This window comes from Centruroides sculpturatus, unplaced genomic scaffold (assembly GCF_000671375.1).
Source record: "Centruroides sculpturatus isolate CEXI.00-Female unplaced genomic scaffold, Cexi_2.0 scaffold121, whole genome shotgun sequence".
In the NCBI taxonomy this organism is placed as follows: Eukaryota; Metazoa; Arthropoda; class Arachnida; order Scorpiones; family Buthidae; genus Centruroides; species Centruroides sculpturatus.
Genome location: NW_019384708.1, coordinates 329998 through 347784, shown reverse-complemented (window position 1 = coordinate 347784; position 17787 = coordinate 329998). Strand labels below are relative to the sequence as shown.

General features: G+C 34.8%; 1 protein-coding gene across 1 annotated transcript in view; it reads left to right on the top strand.

The window, feature by feature from the left end:
- The first annotated feature begins 4403 nt into the window (after positions 1–4403).
- Positions 4404–17787, top strand: part of LOC111627739 (BTB/POZ domain-containing protein 6-like) — a 34303-nt gene continuing 20919 nt past the window's right edge. Inside the window, exons 1-2 of the mRNA XM_023371361.1 lie at positions 4404–4564; positions 15178–15438. Coding sequence (XP_023227129.1) covers positions 15206–15438 — 233 coding nt within the window. The 5' untranslated portion in view covers positions 4404–4564; positions 15178–15205. The remainder of the gene's footprint in view (positions 4565–15177; positions 15439–17787) is intronic.

The following is a 17787-nucleotide window of genomic DNA, read 5'->3' as shown; positions in this document are numbered from 1 at the left end:
ATACTGTATTTTAAAATAGTTTAATTCGTTTATTTACCTTCGCTGGTAACATTCGTCGTTCTTGTACGTTTCCGTCATTTTTGAATGAGTCATTGCACGACGTGAACGTGTGGCGCAACGTGTTTCGCTTGGAGTCCAAACGTCAAACGTGTACTTCTACTTGCTTTACAAGTTTAAAGTTTGAACTTCTGCTGCAGCCTCTCTAATAGTATCAAGGCTCCCCAGTAGCCAAACAGTTCCTTTCCCTGAACACCGGGAGTTCGGTCGTGGGTTTGCGCCTCGCTCGGACGGGCTGGGCACGTGGAGTTTTCCGGGTTTTCTCCACGTCTGTAACGCCTAAATAGGGGCCAGTTATCCTTGAAAAGATCTCCAGGAAGGCATCCCCCTAGGTAGATTGCCCAAGTGCAGGGCCGCCGTAAGCGGACGTGCAAGGCGTGCACCGCACGCGGGCGGCACGTCCAGGGGGGGCGGCAAAGAGCCTTTCTGGCAAGCTCAGCGTAGGTAGTCGTAGTTAAACAGGGGGCGGCATAATCGGTATTGCACACGGGCGTTCAAACAGCTAGCGGCGCCCCTGCCCAAGTGTTGCGTTACTGTAACTTAACAAACGACTGTAAAACGCCAGCAGTACTTTTGCTAGAATCCTGCACGTTCGGACTTTTAATCAACGTCCTCCTGCACTGTACACTTGAACTGTCTACTTCTGCATTGGATTGGTTAAAAGTTAAATCCTTTCCTCTCGCAGTTTGTCGCGTACCAGTTTGTGTTGTCTCAGTATTTGCTACCGCAATCCCGTGTCTACGTCACTGTGTCTCATTGTCTGCGGACCAATCCACTGTTCAATGTACTCGTGTATTTTCCTGTTCTGCCAACGCCCATTTTCTGTTATCAATATCTGTCAGTTTACTTATATTGTATATAAAACCATCGTCGCGCAGCTCCTTTGTACATACCTGTTCACCATTGCATTGTTTGTTCCTCTGTTTATTGCATTTTGTATTCTGTTTATCTTCAATAAATGCGATGCAGGCGCCTGTAGATCTCAACTTTACCCTGCCCCACGCTCATCCCCTACTCTTCCCATGTCTCTTCCTTCCTTCCGTTCTTTACCACCTCCAGGTTGTACCTCTAAGTGTTGCCTGGAGGATTTCCCCCTTTTTCAATTTAATGTAATGTAATGTAATGTAAAACGCCAGCAACCTGACACATCAACTGTGCTTTAGAGCATAGCGCAAGGACCAGTATATCTATAGACGTTGCTAATACTAGACAATGAGCTTACGCATTCCATGGGGCGAAATAGTTAGAGAAGTTGATGCCCAACTTGCTACTAAACAAACAAATAGCACCAATCCCCTAATATCCAAACGTTCCTGCAAAATTTCAGAAATTTTCAACAAAAAATACAGGAGTTATTAAACTACAAAGAGGGTGAACAAAATCTTGCCACCCATACATACAGAAAACACCCTTGAATTTTTTTGCATTTTTCGATGTTTCAAGGTCTCCCGAGTAGGTCGGATGGCCGCGAGGTCAAGGTGGCAGCCTATCGCTCTGACGGCACCGGGATCGAATCCGGACGGGTCAAGAAATCCCCAGGAATTTTTCGGGGGTGGTCCATTTGGATATGTCGGGCCCAGTGGCGTACCGTGGGTGTCAGCCGCCCGGCCGGAGGAAAATTTCGGCCCCCTTATTTAGGTATTTCAATTTAAAAGACCAAAATTTAGTTTTGTCACAGAACAAGCAATGAAAAATTCGGTGATAGTGCAGCGACCTGTTTAAAATAGTTCTATTGGATATTAGTGGTGTATGTGAACGCGAATGAATCATACAAGCAAAAAAAAACAAAAAGGTCAACAGGTTGCGCAGGAATTCCTCGGACGAAAAAGTTATTAGTTCACCGGCGAGCCGATTCCCGGACTGTCCGGACGATAGCACTATCGTAGGCGCGATGCAGGTATAGATTAGGATGTTTCAAATTTTTACAAGATATTATTATTATTTATTGTGTAATTTTGCCGCCCCCTAAAAAGTGCCGCCCGGGGCGGGCCGACCCTGCCGCCCCCACTACGGTACGCCACTGGTCGGGCCCGTCCCTCACCACCCGGTCGCCCCATTGTGTGCCTGGCCGAACCCATAATGGGCTTGCTATAAGAGGCTCTCTTAGTGCCCACAGGGCGGAAAGAGTATTAAAAAAAAAGGTCTCCCGAGTCCGAAAATGAAAAAATCTTGGGGGGTCATTTTTTGACTGATTGACCTACTTTCTCTCTATTATATATATAACACAGCCGGGAAAGTAAAAATATCGCAAATAGTATTTAAGTTTAGAAACTTAAAAATAATCTTTAGGTTTTCCGTAATGTGGAATCTATCTTATAAGGTTTAATTTCAAACCGGTATTTAAGGTCATACTTTGACTTTAACTATTCGTATCTTATTTATCAAAGTTAATACAATAAAACACATTACAAGTTTCGTATTTTACATACTTGACCTTAAAACGTCAAAATAACGGCATTAATGGCTTTTAAAAATTTTTAAACGTTAACGGTGTCGGGAGTCGACAAGTTTTCCGACTCCGATCATACAAAGAGATTCGTCTCCAGACTTTGACTCTCTATCCTTGATTGAGTACAATCCTGTTGGTTTCGTCCTGTAATGACGAATTCACGTTTTCGATTTTTCAATCGCCAACTCGCGTTTTTCAGTTATTTGATATAAAAACATTATTTTAAAATGTTATTATATTAATTCACAGAAAAATTACAATGGTTTTTCGATCCCGGGTCTCACAGAGTGGTAGATAAATACCTTAACCAATCGCCTATATTCAGGGTCGGATCATCGCATAGACAAATGAGACAAATGTCTAGGGCCTGAATTTTAGAAGGGTCCGGTCAAACTCTATTTTTAAAAGATTTGTAAATAAGATAGTTTACTTTTCTGTTGGACAACTGTATATAATAAACAAATAAACAAAAATATATTGCTTTTTATATGGTTATTATGAATTCTAAAATCTAAAGAAAATGTGTTCTTATGTTTCTTCTTATTGAAAGTAATTCTTCCGATAATTTAGAATTTTTTTTAAAGCGATAAGAATAACGTTAATTTAACTACAAGNATAATAGAGAGGTTGCGGCCGACGTTTTCAACGCAAAAACGTGTACGTCGGACGTTCAGTGCCGCTTTCCTAAAGACCTAGAAGTTTGGCAATGGTGTTTGGGACGTCGAGCATGATTCCACTGACTATCCAAACACCATTGTCAAACTTCTAGGCTTATAGGAAAGCGGCGCTGAACGTCCGACGTACACGTTTTCGTGTTGAAAACGTCGGCCGCAACCTCTCTATTGTTAAATAATTTTGCTTTATTTTTTATTAAGTAGCTGCAGTGTCCGTATGCGATTTAATAGAAAAAATATTAACAAGATTTATTAATTGAATGAGCCGGGAGGGGGCCCGGTAAAAAGAAAATGTTTAGGGCCCCAAAGTGGCTTAATCCGGCCCTACCTATATGTATCGATTGAATGTATCAAGTGGTAGTATGCTTACTCTAACACAAAGCTGTATTAAGTTATATATAATATATATGTGTATATAATATCTAATTAAGAATATAATTTTGAGTTTTCGGTTCTCACCATACTTAAAAATACAATATAAAAATATTTCCGACTGGCAGCTACGAATTAATGGGTCTGATCCCCTAAAGAATTAACATAGATGAAAATTGGAAACAAGACTCCGATTCTAATTTCACATGATAAATCATAAGGATAATAATCGATCTCGCACAGACGAACTGTTAAGGTGTTAGGTCTACCGCTTTGAGGGGCCTGGAAACGAATCTGGATATGTCGAGAAACCCAGGGATATTTCGGGGTGGTTCGTTTCATATATGTTCAGAACCCGTATTAATCACTCGCCCGCTATCTTGTGGGCTTAGCCAAATCCATAATGAGTATGGATAAAAGGCCCTTTTAGTGCTTAAAGGGCAGAGGACCAAAGGGCAGACTCGACTATTAATTGCTGTTTTGGTCACCTTATATTACAACGGTAGACTAGACACTTCAATTATTAAAATTTTCTATTTTTGAGATTTAAATTAATTAATAACTTACTTTTTCAAATTAAAAAATACTGTATTTGAATAGCATTAAAATAACTTTTTCAAGAAAGCTTATTAGCTTTGTCTCGCCATTGGTGGTATTGTTGTATTTGTATCTTCGGAATCCGTTTTTATTTTTACAAGATTTAATTACTAAAGTATAAGATAGAGCTTTATTTTATTATTAATAAAAGTCATAATATTATATGGGAATAATAATATCAAATAATGATAGTCAATATAAAGGGGAGGAAAAGGACAGATACAATGTAACACCACGTGACTTTTAAAGCGAAAAGTCACGTGGTAAAAGCGTGCAATGTTTCCTTTCAGTGATAAGTGTCGTAATCATAATAGAGAAGTTTTAGTTTCGGTTACGGTTACGGAGAAACTGAAATTAAAGATAGAGTTTTAAACTTATTCTAACTAATAGAATTTTTAATTGGATATATCGACAGGTAAGCGCATAAATTTATATTTACACGACAAATTTGTACGTGTCATGTTTATTTTCTGCAAAATATGCATTAGTTATATATCATAATGTACAGTACAAAGAATAGATAATGTAGAGCTAGCGTTATGGAACAGAATACATTATACAAATGGGTTAATGTCCAGGGTCGTAGACCATCATGGCGGCTCTTCCTGTTTTAGCCTCGAAACCGGACCGCTTTGGAGACGACGTGTCACGTGACGACGCGAGCGAACGGCGGCGGCTGCTGCGCCGCGGCAGCGCCGGCGCTAATTCCAGTAAACAAAAGCAAACTGTGGGGACGCACGTTCTAACCTAACCTAACCTATTCTAATAATATAATTGGTAATGAGTATGATAATTTATTAGAATAGGTTAGGTTAGGTTAGGTTAGAACGTGCGTCCCCACTGTTTGCTTTCTTGTCTTTGCTGGAATCGGCGATCAGCCGCCATGACAGTCTACGTATCTGGACTTTAACCAAAATAACATGTTTTTTTTTTTACTCACCTTTGTCTGCACTCATTCGCCGACTCTGGCGTGACGCGCAGGCGCTTGCGTCGTCACGTCAAACGTCGCGCAGGCGCTCGCGTCGTCACGTGACACGTCGTCTCCAAAGCGGTCCGGTTTCGAGGCTAAAACAGGAAGAGCCGCCATGATGGTCTACGACCCTGGACATTAACCTACAAATGATTATACTGACCATTATTTAGAGGTCCTGCTTATAATAGGTGAAACTGTAGTTAATTACACAGCTTTAATGGTTAAACCATGGTTTAGATAAGTCATGATCAGTTCACGCCTGCTAGGTCCTAATATGCGACCCCTGTGGATTTGGTAACTTAATTTTATTTGAAACTAGATTAGTAGAAAGATGAGAATAAACTATATATTACTAGCTTGTATATCATTAGTAGGCCTAAGTGTATTATTTTCAGTGTGACTCCCGAGACATCCTCCTGAGGCGTAAAAAACTACCGACTCCGACTTTTCCTTATCATCCGACTCCGACCAGGGGCATACTTGTTACCGAAAGAGAGACAGAAATTCTGATGTCATCATGTGACCTCAGAATAAAAGGTTCAATAAATAGAGTTCTAATAAGGATAGAACGTAGAAACTTTTTATTCCAAAGCTAAAAGACTCCTCTAAGTAATTACACAGTCAATATATAAATATGTATTCAATAATTTTTACTTTTTCTCTGTTATATATAACAGAGGAAAAATTTGGGAGGGGTCATTTTTTGACCCCTCCCAAATTTTTACATTTTTGGACTCAGAACACCTTGAAATTTCGAGATATGCAAAAGATTCGAGGTTTTTTCTATATGTGTGGATGTTAGACTGTGTGTGGGGGGCATGATTTTGTTCACTCTGTTTGAAGCCTAATAATTTTGTGGTCAGAGTGGTTAGAATCGGAGTCAGATGGTTTAACACAGGAGTTAGTTATTAAGCATCAGAGTGGTTGAACTAAATCATGTCCCCATACACATTCTAACATCTTAGGCGAGAATATCTTAACGGGTTTTACTGTACTATTATAAAATGACAAAAAAGCTTACTTTGAGGGTAGAGACGAGTTTTACTTTTTATTTTTTAAATTTTGAACGCTAATAACGAGTAAAATATTCACTAAGACATATGACACATGACCACTTTTATGTCTTCACCCTGTCGATCTTTAATTAAGAACCAAAATTTAATAGTATTAATGCCCCTTTATATGCAAGCTACAGTGCCACATTTCGTTTCTTAAGCTTTACCCATTCTGAGATATTGTTTAATATCTCAGAACAGAAAATAAAGAAATTAAACAAATTAGACGCCAACACACACATGCATTCGAATTTTTCCTCTTTTATTGACTTTTTTGGGGAGTTCGGGAGGTCTCCAAACGTGTAGATTTGCAAAAGAAACAAGGAGGGTCAAATTTGACATGATTTCAATACTTTTCCATTGTATATACATAAGTTGGGAAGTAAAAAGGAGTTGGAGTTGGCGGATTTTTCACGACTTCGACTCCGGCTAAAACACTAAAACTCCGACTCCACAGTCCTAATTATTTTAGTAACCTAGTAAACTGGCTCTATGGAGTATGTTGGTACTCAACAGGTATATAGCCTGCAACTTCATAAGAAAATGATGCATGAGGTCTGCTGGAAGTCTATGAAGTTCACTTGTGATGCGCAACCCTTTTAAGGTAGACCACAAGTTTAGATTTTCTTCTGATAAATAATTCTTGCTTTTGAGTTTAACTGTTATTCTATGTAAAAAACAAGATCATGATTAGATAGAAGCAAGTCTAAACTATTAGTTAAGTCTATATTAAGTGACAGTTGTTTAAGGTTAGATTTAACCGTTTAAGTCTTAATCTTGCCTGCTGTTGATAAATTAATCAATCAGTTGTTTAAAAAATATATTATGCATGCATTGTTCTTTGTTAATAAATTCATGTCTGAAAACACAATAGCAGAAAAATGAAAGACTGATTAAACTTCCATGTTAATCAATAAGTAAGTAAATGTGAAGGAGAATTGGATATCTGCAGGATTGAATGAAAGAGAAAATTAAGGATTGAAAATGTAAATTACATTGAATTAATTTTTTCTTAGATTTCAGTTGTGTGGAGCAGTCTATTAATTATATGTATAGTTTTTGAGGCAATTTTAACCTCTCCCTTTCCCTTTCCTTTATGTACTATACTGTACATGATGTACTTTTGGCAAACCCCCTCCACTTTAATTATGTGTGTACAATTAGTTTATGGACCCCCAACATTGAAGAAATGACTTAAAAAAGTCCTACAAATATTTTCTGACTCACAATTTATTTACATAACTAGTAAGTAGATTTATAAAACAAATTTGTTTGCCACTAATACTAGTAAAAATGCACACATAGACAATGCCTCCATCCCTTCCTCCCTATTGTGTACAACATATTTTTCACAATTCCCTTTTTTCTTGTTAAACTATAGCCTAAATGTAATTAATGAATGGCCCCTGTGAAAGAAACATCACAGTGAAAAAGTTAATCTAACACATGAATTTTGTACCTGAAGATTGCATTACTTTTGTCAGATTACAGTTTGATAAAATTATCTTCTACAATAAAAATAAAACTGGCAATATTAATTTAATATAATATCATAGTCTTTGATATCTGGGAAGTGTATTGATTGTAATTAAATTGTTATAAGGAACAATAAAAATTTTTTTAAATATAAAAAATGTTAAAATTATTTTTTAAAATTGTTTATTAATTTGTATTTATTTGAAATAACAGTATTTTTCAAATCTTACATTCACATCAGAGTGAAAAAAAAGATTTATTAGTATCAGTAAAAGTTAGGTGTTCTGTTTTGGAAGAAAATAAAATGCTTTTACAGTGTTTACTTGCTATAACTAAGTTTAATTTAAAGAAGATAATAACAGAGACAGTTAGCTCTGGAGCCTCAACATTTTTTTGATGACCTGAATTTGATATGGTACATTATTTTTTGATATTTAGATTTTGAATTGAAGCAATAATGAAATCATTTTTCAAAAATGGAAACCAATTAGGACTAGGTTTACTATAATGTGTAGGACAGAGGACTGAAAGTCAAATTGTAGGACATGTCCTCCCAAAGTAGGACGTTTGGTAACTGTACATATGTATAATTTAAAATGATTGAATATATCATGTATAAAAGTTCTACATATATTCTTTGATAACATTTTTACACAAGAAAATTCAGCTAATACTAGTACACAGCAACACTAAAAATATATGCTTTACTTTGAAAACAGTGAGATTTAGTCACGTGACAAAAACAGAATGTTAACTAAATTATGACTGGTTAAAGCATAACAGCCATTGATAGCATGGAACACAGACACATTTCAACCAATTACCTGGAACAAATCTATTTAACATGGCGCATAGAATAATGATTTGTATAAGGCAGTGGTTCCCAAAGTGGGTGCTGCTGCTTCCTGTGGACAGTAAGTAAATCTAGGGAGAAATACTTCAAATAAACAACGATCTACAATTAACCAATAACCGGCATGAAATTCTTTAAAAATTGGCTATGGAAAATGGCATGTTTCAAATTTTTAAAAACATTCAAATTAAAGAATCCAGTTATAATGGAAGGTATAAAAATAAGCCTGAAGATGATCCCAGGAGGGGAATCGAAAACGTTCGGCGATTTTTAAAGAATTTCACGCTGGTTACTGGTTAATTGTAGATTGTTGTTTATTTGAAGTATATACAGCCCGGTGTGGTGAGTAAGTACATCTAGGGAGAAAAGAAGCAAATGAGTGGCAGGGGGTACTGGAGGCAGATTACTAAACTGTGACCATAGGCAAAGGTTGGGGTCACTGACATCCTTTCCCTTTCTTCTGTTAAACTGATAAGAAGAAACATTGCATTTAATGGTTTCCAAATGTGGAGAACAGTGTACGGTAAGGACAAGAAGTGTGAAGTTCATAGAAAAGTTTTTCAACCAATATTTCCAAGTCTTCCTTATACTAGATAATCTGGGTTAGGGGGCATTGGGGTACAGTTGGGTATAAGTTTATGCAATCAAAGGACAGTGGCTCAAAAAATTTGGGAATCAGTAGTCTAAGGTTTGTTAACTGCTATTTGCTAAGAAGACTTATTGAATGCCTTGCATATTGCTTTCATTGAGTTATTAGAAGAGCTCAGAATAGTCCCCCTGAATTGTTTGTAGGATAAGGTGACCAGATTTTACCATTGGTGAAGTGGGACAAAATTGACAGGGGGTGTGGTTGTCTTGTTGAAAAAATATTTTCTAGAGCAGCAAAATTTTATTATCAAAGAATACAAAAATTGTATTTTATTATACTTCTTTAAATTTCAACATATGTAAAATTTACAAATATAATAAATATATATACTATTATAAATCTTTAAAAACTATTCTTTCCCATATTTCTCAGTAGAGTGAATGTTTTTAGTAGATTGCTGTCATTTTTTAAAATGTCATGAAATTTTCGCAATAATGTGTTAAATTATATTTCACACCTAATATGGCTTTTAAAGTCTCAACACTTAATTGTAATTTATCAGATGTCCACACTTTATCTATGTAGAAGAAAAATGTGTTCTGTTGCTGCATTAGTTCCTGGTAAGAACAGCACGTATTCCATAATTTTTAATGCATTATTGTATGGAACATAGTTTCTTTCAAAATGATGAAATATTTTTAACCATTTGTTCTGTGTTAAGATTTTTTCTGATGCCCAAGATTTAACCTTTTTCTTATCAATATATTTTTTTAATAATGATTACTCATTAAAAATATTTTCAGAAAATTTTACTATCTGGAAAATTTGGTCTAATGAGATTGAATGATTTTTGCACATCTTTCCAATTAAGTTCTTTGAAAATGTTCAATATCATTGTAATGTACTGTTCACTCTTCTAAATAGTCTAAGCAGTTACAATAGAGCTTTTTGACTTGATTCATGAAATCTGCACGATTTATTGCACCTTGTTCTTCTAACTAACTTAAACAATGACAGATGGTTAACAGAAGAAAATTATTTTCTAACTGAAATTTTAAGATGAGACGCAACAGACGAGAGCTCTGTGCCATGCAACATGCAACAACATGCAACATGTTTGCTTCTTTGGACAGCCTATGAACATGTGCTTCTCTGTTGCTGCAGCTGCTTATCCCAAATCATTTTGTGTTGGTCTTTGCCACAAATACAAAGGGTTTTCTGCTCAGCATTCTTTACTTCTGATGCTCATGCACACCTTGGTACTGAAGGGTGTGATACTAAATGATCTTTACGAGTCTTAAACATAAGTTTATAACTAAGCCCTGGATTTTTTAAATCTTTATCAATCCAAAAGTGGAGTTTTGGATCTGAGATCAGATCAAAAAGATCATGTTTTCGGATTTATGTTTGGAACAAAAAAATAATAAAAATAAAACAAAATTATCAAATTTTCTTCAGATATCTGTTTATTAATTAATTAATGCAGTGTACAATATTATAAACTGTTTAAATATGACCATGCTCATACAAGAAATCTATTAATATTTTCTTCTGTCAGACTGTGTCGACGGTCAGTGTTGAGAATGTTTTTATACAATGAAAAGTTCTCTCAGCCTTGAACATAGTCACAGTATAGTATTTCAGCAAAGGTACATTGGCAAGTTCTACAACCTCAGAGATCTCCAAGACAGCTATTAAATTGGGGTAGCACAGAAAAACTACTGTTCTTCTCCAAAAGTGGTTCCAGCTTCATGCAAAGTTTGCCTTCACATAAACCTGGAAGGTTTTGTATAGAATCCTCTAATGCTTGAAAAATTTTTAGAGATTCTTTAAGTTACAATCCCTCTTGATATCCGGAAAATTTAACAAATGAGTGCAGATGTAAGATTAAATGTGGATTCTCCAAAGTTCCTTAACATCCAGAATGAGATTATCTGATTCATGTGCCCCATATCGTGACTATGGGAGAGGGTGGCAAAGGAGTATTTGGAAGATGCTCACGATGCATAGCAGTTCACATTGTGTCTTTGCAAGTAGTTTCTTGCTGGAACAAATGAGGGCATTTACATCTTTAAAATGTAAACAAACTTGTTCGGCCAGAAGATGTAAAGCGTGATTCAGGCAGGTTACGTGAATAAGACTATATAAAAAGTTCTTGTCATGCTCACAGACAACACAGTCTTCTGTAAGCATGACATAACTTTAATTATACAACAGCATTACACATTTCTGAATAACTCTAGCTATTGCTTCTGCATTCATACTCTCCGGAAATTTACATAAAAGATGATAAATTTTAGTGCAGTCTTTTCCGTCAGGTTTTCGTACTAACATTAAAGCAACATATCATCTACAGCAAACCATATAACATTGTCACTAATTTCTTTGCGGATTTCTTCAAGCACTTCCTGATGAACACATGGAAGATAATTCTTCCGCAGTGTTGATTCACCAGGAAGATTCTGCTTTGTGTATTTTTCTAAGTGCTTCCTGGGTAAGGGATGCTTCAATTTATGCAATTCTATATTGCATCCTATAAAGGTCTTTGCTGTATCTAAGAAAAATATTTCTTTGATCTTGAGATTTTTGTGAGCAGTATCTGGGATATTTGATCCTGTCGATGTGCTGCTTGCACATGTCTTTCAGAACGCACATGATCCTCAAAATGTGAATTCTTCATGCACATAAATATGTGCACAAAAGATGCATTTTGATATCCATTTGACCTTGCAGAACACTTTCAAGCCATCCACTGTGAAGTCTCACTTGGATTCCCTCACCCACTTCAGCAGAATTTGATACACAGAACTTTTATTCTTATCCATTAAATTTCGTAATCTGTAATTGAATATGAAACTTTGAGGCTGCACACACTTCACACTGTCACCAATAACTTATTAAAAAGTAACCAGAAAGTTACCAAATAAATTTAAATTAGCTCAAAAGATAGCCAATCTTTTGAGCTAATTTAAATTTAGTGGGTTTTCTGGACATTAATAATTTTTATTTTCGTCAATTAAAAAAAACCTGAATGTGGCAAAAAGTAATTCAACTTGGCAACATTGTTTACAAAACAATGTTCAAAGGTGTCTCTGTTTTTGTTCTAAAATCTGAAATGGTTTTTTGGTTCCTACAATAGCATCAAGGACCACATACATGACAGCATTTTTCTGAAAATTATGTATGTATTAAAAAATTGCAAGAAAATCCAATAAATCAAACATTTTTGTTGATTTCGGTTCAAAAAACATAAAAAGTTCATTTTTGTCGATTAGAAGCAAAATATGTTATTTTTGGAACTCTCCTTGGATTCTTGGATAAATCCACAAAATCCAGGGACTATTTATAACACATAATTGACAAAAACTTAATCTTACCAAAACTCAGGACTTTTGTAACACATGGCGGAACACGGGACAAATTGTTAAAAATTGGGGCTGTCCCTCCTGTCTGGTCACCTCGTAGGAGGAATGAAGAATAAGTCTATCAAATATATTTTTTGTAATAATTCTCATGAGAGCAGAATGTGTTTCCATTCTATGCCCTTGTGAGGATTATTACAAAAGAACAACAAAATTACTAAGACTCTGCTTAACGCTGATTCAATATAATGTGGTCTGCTCGAAGACGAAAAAAAGCTCAAAATTTATGTTGATTTAAATTATCATGGTATTTCATTGTTTTGTATATAATACGATTATTTGCGAACACAAACCAATCAGCAAAAGGTGGCAAAAAGATGTACTTTCTTTAAATCTATGTTTGGTGCAATTTTTGGAAAATATAACATCATGGATGCCATAGGAAATATTGACTTTGCTTGGCAAGAATTAACTGATAAATGCATGAATGAAATGTGGAAGAACTTATGACTGAAGGTATACAAGAATTCTCAATGAGAAGAGCCTATCGCTGTATCGTTAAGTTGACCAAACAACCTAATCGATATAGCAGGACTAGGAGATATAGACGAGCAGGATATTGAGGAGTTACTGCAGGTTTCTGGTGAGAGCCTTATCAATGATGACTTTTAAGAACTGGCAGAACATGGAATTCATGTGGAACTGGAAAATAGAGATTCTGAAAATGAAGAATCCAAAAAATTTCTCTACAGATTTCCTTAGTAAAAGTTTGGTAAGATAACCGAAATCATTGATCAAATTGTAGCGAATGATCCAGATTTTGAAAGGAGTGCAAAAGCAAAATGAGGCATTTTGGATGCAATCTTCTGCTACTGACATTTGCTCAAGGAAAGAAAAAAGTGACAAATTAAACGTTATGACATTATTGCAAAAGAACAAGAATTTCAGAAAAGTCAGGACTTTTGTCACAAAAATGAACTTACATTTCTGTGTGCCTGTTGTGGTGTGCACGTGGTGATGAATGAATTCTCACAAAGAGACAGGAATATAAAACAATAAGACGTGCTTTATTTTACTGTATGAACATATATACAGGAAAGGTTCGTTGATTCCGACCTCCTTGTTCCTCACTTTAATTAAACAAAAGGGAACAAACAACACCGATTGTTGATTCACAGTGGAGCTAAACTTTTCTTTCGCGTAACAAAGGAGACACTTAATTACTAACTTAAAACTACTTATAACTAGAAGAGGAAAGGAAGAACAAGAATTAGAATAGAATGGGAGAACAAGAATGGAAATTTCTAGTAAGGAACGGGTACCCGAATGGTTGACTGCGGTGGTGGCCACTAGATGATTTCGTCTTGGGATTCTTTTCTTCTATGGGGACGGAGCACATGCGAGGACCCAAAGTTCGTCCTTTAGTCTCGGCTTTACCAATGTTCTTTTTCTCTTCCAAAGCTATTTCTATCTTTAGTGTTCTTCGTAACCCTTCCGGTCGAAGCAACACCGAACTCGAGACCGCTCTCTCCGACGGTCTTTCCTCCTTCCGTCCAAAGCCAAAAGTGTCCTTATCGTCCCCCACTTGCCCTCTGGGCTATCTTCACCCCTTTGTCCCGAAATTGGGTCACTGACCACCCACATTCAGACGAAAGTTCCAGAAAGTATAGAAACAGAACAAAGAGAAAGGGGAATAGAATATTCTTATATATACATATATAAAATAAAAACAACAAAAATATACTGGTGTACCACCACACTGTTTATATGTTATTTAACATATATTATTATACAAATTAATATAAAAATAACTTAAAATTAAAGTAAAATTTGTTGATTTTTGGTTGTGTGTTCTCCTATCCCTATTTACTCTGTTAAAATGACCTTGTTAAACACTTTCACTTAGCGCTTTGTTGTTTAAGAACACATCCCCAAGTTAAATGGGGTCTTACTGTACATATTGTTATTCATCATCAGTCTGCAAGTGCTTTTTAATTAGTTTTGCTATGCATTATTTAACATGCATATCATTATGAAAATTATTGTCAGGCACATTTTGCTTACTTTTTCAAACTTTGGTTGACAAATATGTATAATTTTTGGAAAGAAAGAATAAGTTTACTTTTAGAAAAATTAACACAATATGCACAAAATAACGCCTTTCTTACTTATTCCAGCAAAGTTTATCCTGAATTACAAATGTTAAAAAGCGGTTCCAATTATCAAAAAGGTTTCTCAAATGTTTCAAATGGAATGGCTTTTTATTTAAAGAAGACATCTAAATGCAACTGAAGTGTTAGAATAAATATTGCTCGAATAAGTAAGAGATATTATTGTATGCATGTCAGTATTAATTGAAAAATTCCAGTTTATTAATAAACTGCACATGTCTTTCAGAACGCACATGATCCTCAAAATGTGATTTCTTCATGCACAAAAATGCATTTTGATATCCATTTGACCTTGCAGAACACTTTTGAGCCATCCACCGTGAAGTCTCACTNAATGGCTTTTTATTTAAAGAAGACATCTAAATGCAACTGAAGTGTTAGAATAAATATTGCTCGAATAAGTAAGAGATATTATTGTATGCATGTCAGTATTAATTGAAAAATTCCAGTTTATTAATAAACTTGAAAAATTTTTTAAAAAATGAATCTTGTAAAATTAACATACTTTTTTACATAAAAATCTGATTGAATTAATATTTTTTTATTCAGATACTGAATTAACCGGAAGAAGAAAGAAATGGAAGAAACATTTGAGGATTTTGTTATTGTTGATCGAGCAGCTAGACTTTTTAACAACAATCATCTTAGTGATGTAACAGTTATAACTGGAGAAGGGGCAAATCAAAAATCTTTTCCTGCCCATAGTCTTATTTTAAAAATTTCTAGTCCAATGTTTGAAGAAAAACTTCAAGGTGAAAAAGAACTGAAATTTCCATCTGTCAATCCTTCAGTAATGGAAGCTGTTTTAAAGTAAGAAATTATTATTCTGTGTAAACTGCACATCATTGTTATAAATGAATTGCAATTTTTAAAAAGAATTTCCATGTTTTCATCTTTGTCTATAATAATGCTTTTATAATAGACTTATAAATTAAAAATACATAGCTTTAAGAGAATTTATGCTGTTAAAATGTTTTAAAGTTGTATTTACACCTGTATCAACAATACTTCGTTTGTGTGAATACAACTGTCAAAAGGGCCTTTATTTTGATTCTTTTCAATTTGTTCAATTTTCAAACTTAAATTATAATATACTAAATGCAACTTATAAATACAGTAAATTCTTGATGAGTTGAACTTCCTTAACTCAAAATTTTTGCAAGCCCAAATTTTATTTTCGTCATGACTTACTGTATTTTATGGTATATAAGACAATTTCATTTCAGCGTAGAATAATTAGGAAAAGTACTTAGTATATTTAGTTAATCCATTGTGTGTCTTTGGCACTTGACCGTAAATTTTTTTTACTGCATTCTGGTTCAAAAAAGTAAAATTAAAATGCCATATTTTTATTACAGGGAAAAACGGAGTTTAAAAGTCATTTATTATTAAAATTTACTATTAAAATATTTAACGTGAATACATGAAAAAGCTGCTTAACCATAGCATATAATAATTATACTAATAATATGTTTAATAATGTTTAAACAATAACAGTTTTACATCAAACCACACCAGGAATTGTGTAATAACAAACACAGAACTAATTTCCAGTGTGTATAAATAAATAAACAATCTCTGCACAAACATTTTCTAACTCTTTCTGATTTCTTCAGGTGCGACAAAACAGTTACCTGATGGAACATCCTTTGGAACAAATATGAATGTATAAAAGTTTTTAAAAAATGTGATTTGAACCATAAATATAAATTTAAAGCTGTATTGTAAAGCTGCACATGTAAAGCTGCACATGTATTGCATAATGATCCTGTGCATAATGATCAATCAACTAATGACTATACCATTGTGTCAAGCAGAGCCTGCCAGGCCATTGGCAACACTATTTCCTCCTTAAAATTTATATAAGATGATGCAAATTTAGCTTTAAAAAATTTCTATGGCCTCAATCATCTGAGGTGTTCTGTATTCAATGTTGTGAGAAGTTGGCCCATGTGAAATCCACCACAATTTCCTGATCCACTGTATAGGTAGAGAGGGTTGTGGAAGTTCTGACATGTTGCACATCTGAAATATGTTCTTGTTTTTATAGAACGTTTAGTGGACCCAATGTACAGAAGGTCCCTATTTCATCTGGTGTCTCTGATAGGGACACTGTATATGCTAGGATTGGGATGGTCCTTTCCATTATGAAAGATAGTGAAAATAGACTGGTCTCTCTGGAAAGTTATATGGATTGTATCTTTCCTGATAATTTTTGCATATAACGGGATGCAGTCACGTGATATAACACCATTGCTCCACCCAACAAAACAATTGTCTGCCATATTGGTTGCTTATTTCACATTATCTTGCTCATTCATTTTATTATGTCAACATGGAAGAAAAGAATTTTACCTGGCTATGCAGCCAGTTTAAAAGGTAATGATTTGACGAAATATAAAGAGAAAATTTCTTTTATTAGATGGGATCATATGAAATGAAACCAACGGATTTTTCATCCAATGATTTAACCATGTGGCCCACTATAGAACATGTAGACATAGTAAAATATTTGGTTTTAACAACTAACCCTGTCACACTGAATCAGATGAAGGCATACAAATCACTTGATGCCCATAATTATTTGCAAATCAGATTTATTCATTGTGATATTTTATCAAGAGTCATTTGTAATGATTTAATTTTGTTTGTAGGAAAGGTATGTATCTTCATGTGAGACTTTCCTTTACTCATAACATAAACTGCATTATGTAAAATGAATGTAATTTTATATTTAGTCACATTTTAAGTTGATTAAGTTGTATTTATAATTACTATCAAATTTTTTTATTTTGTCACCATGGTTTTGTGTTGTGGAAGTCTTTAACAACTTATTATTAATAACTAGCTTACCCGTCGTGCATTACTGCGATCTCAGAAGAAACGAAATTCAAGCAAACTCGTTATGATAAAATTAAATTTACATTTTATCATTTTTATTGAAACTTTATTATTATTATGTGTTGGGTTTAGTGGGTTATACTCGGTACACACCGGTGGCTGTGTACTATGCCGGACCAGAGTCAAGGCATAGCAACCAAAACAAAACTAAAATTAAATGTGTGTGTCAGTGTCAGTGTCTGTATTAAGGAATTTCCTAACAATATGGCATGTATTCAATATAGTGGCCTTCTGTAGTGTGATGTATGTATTTCTACT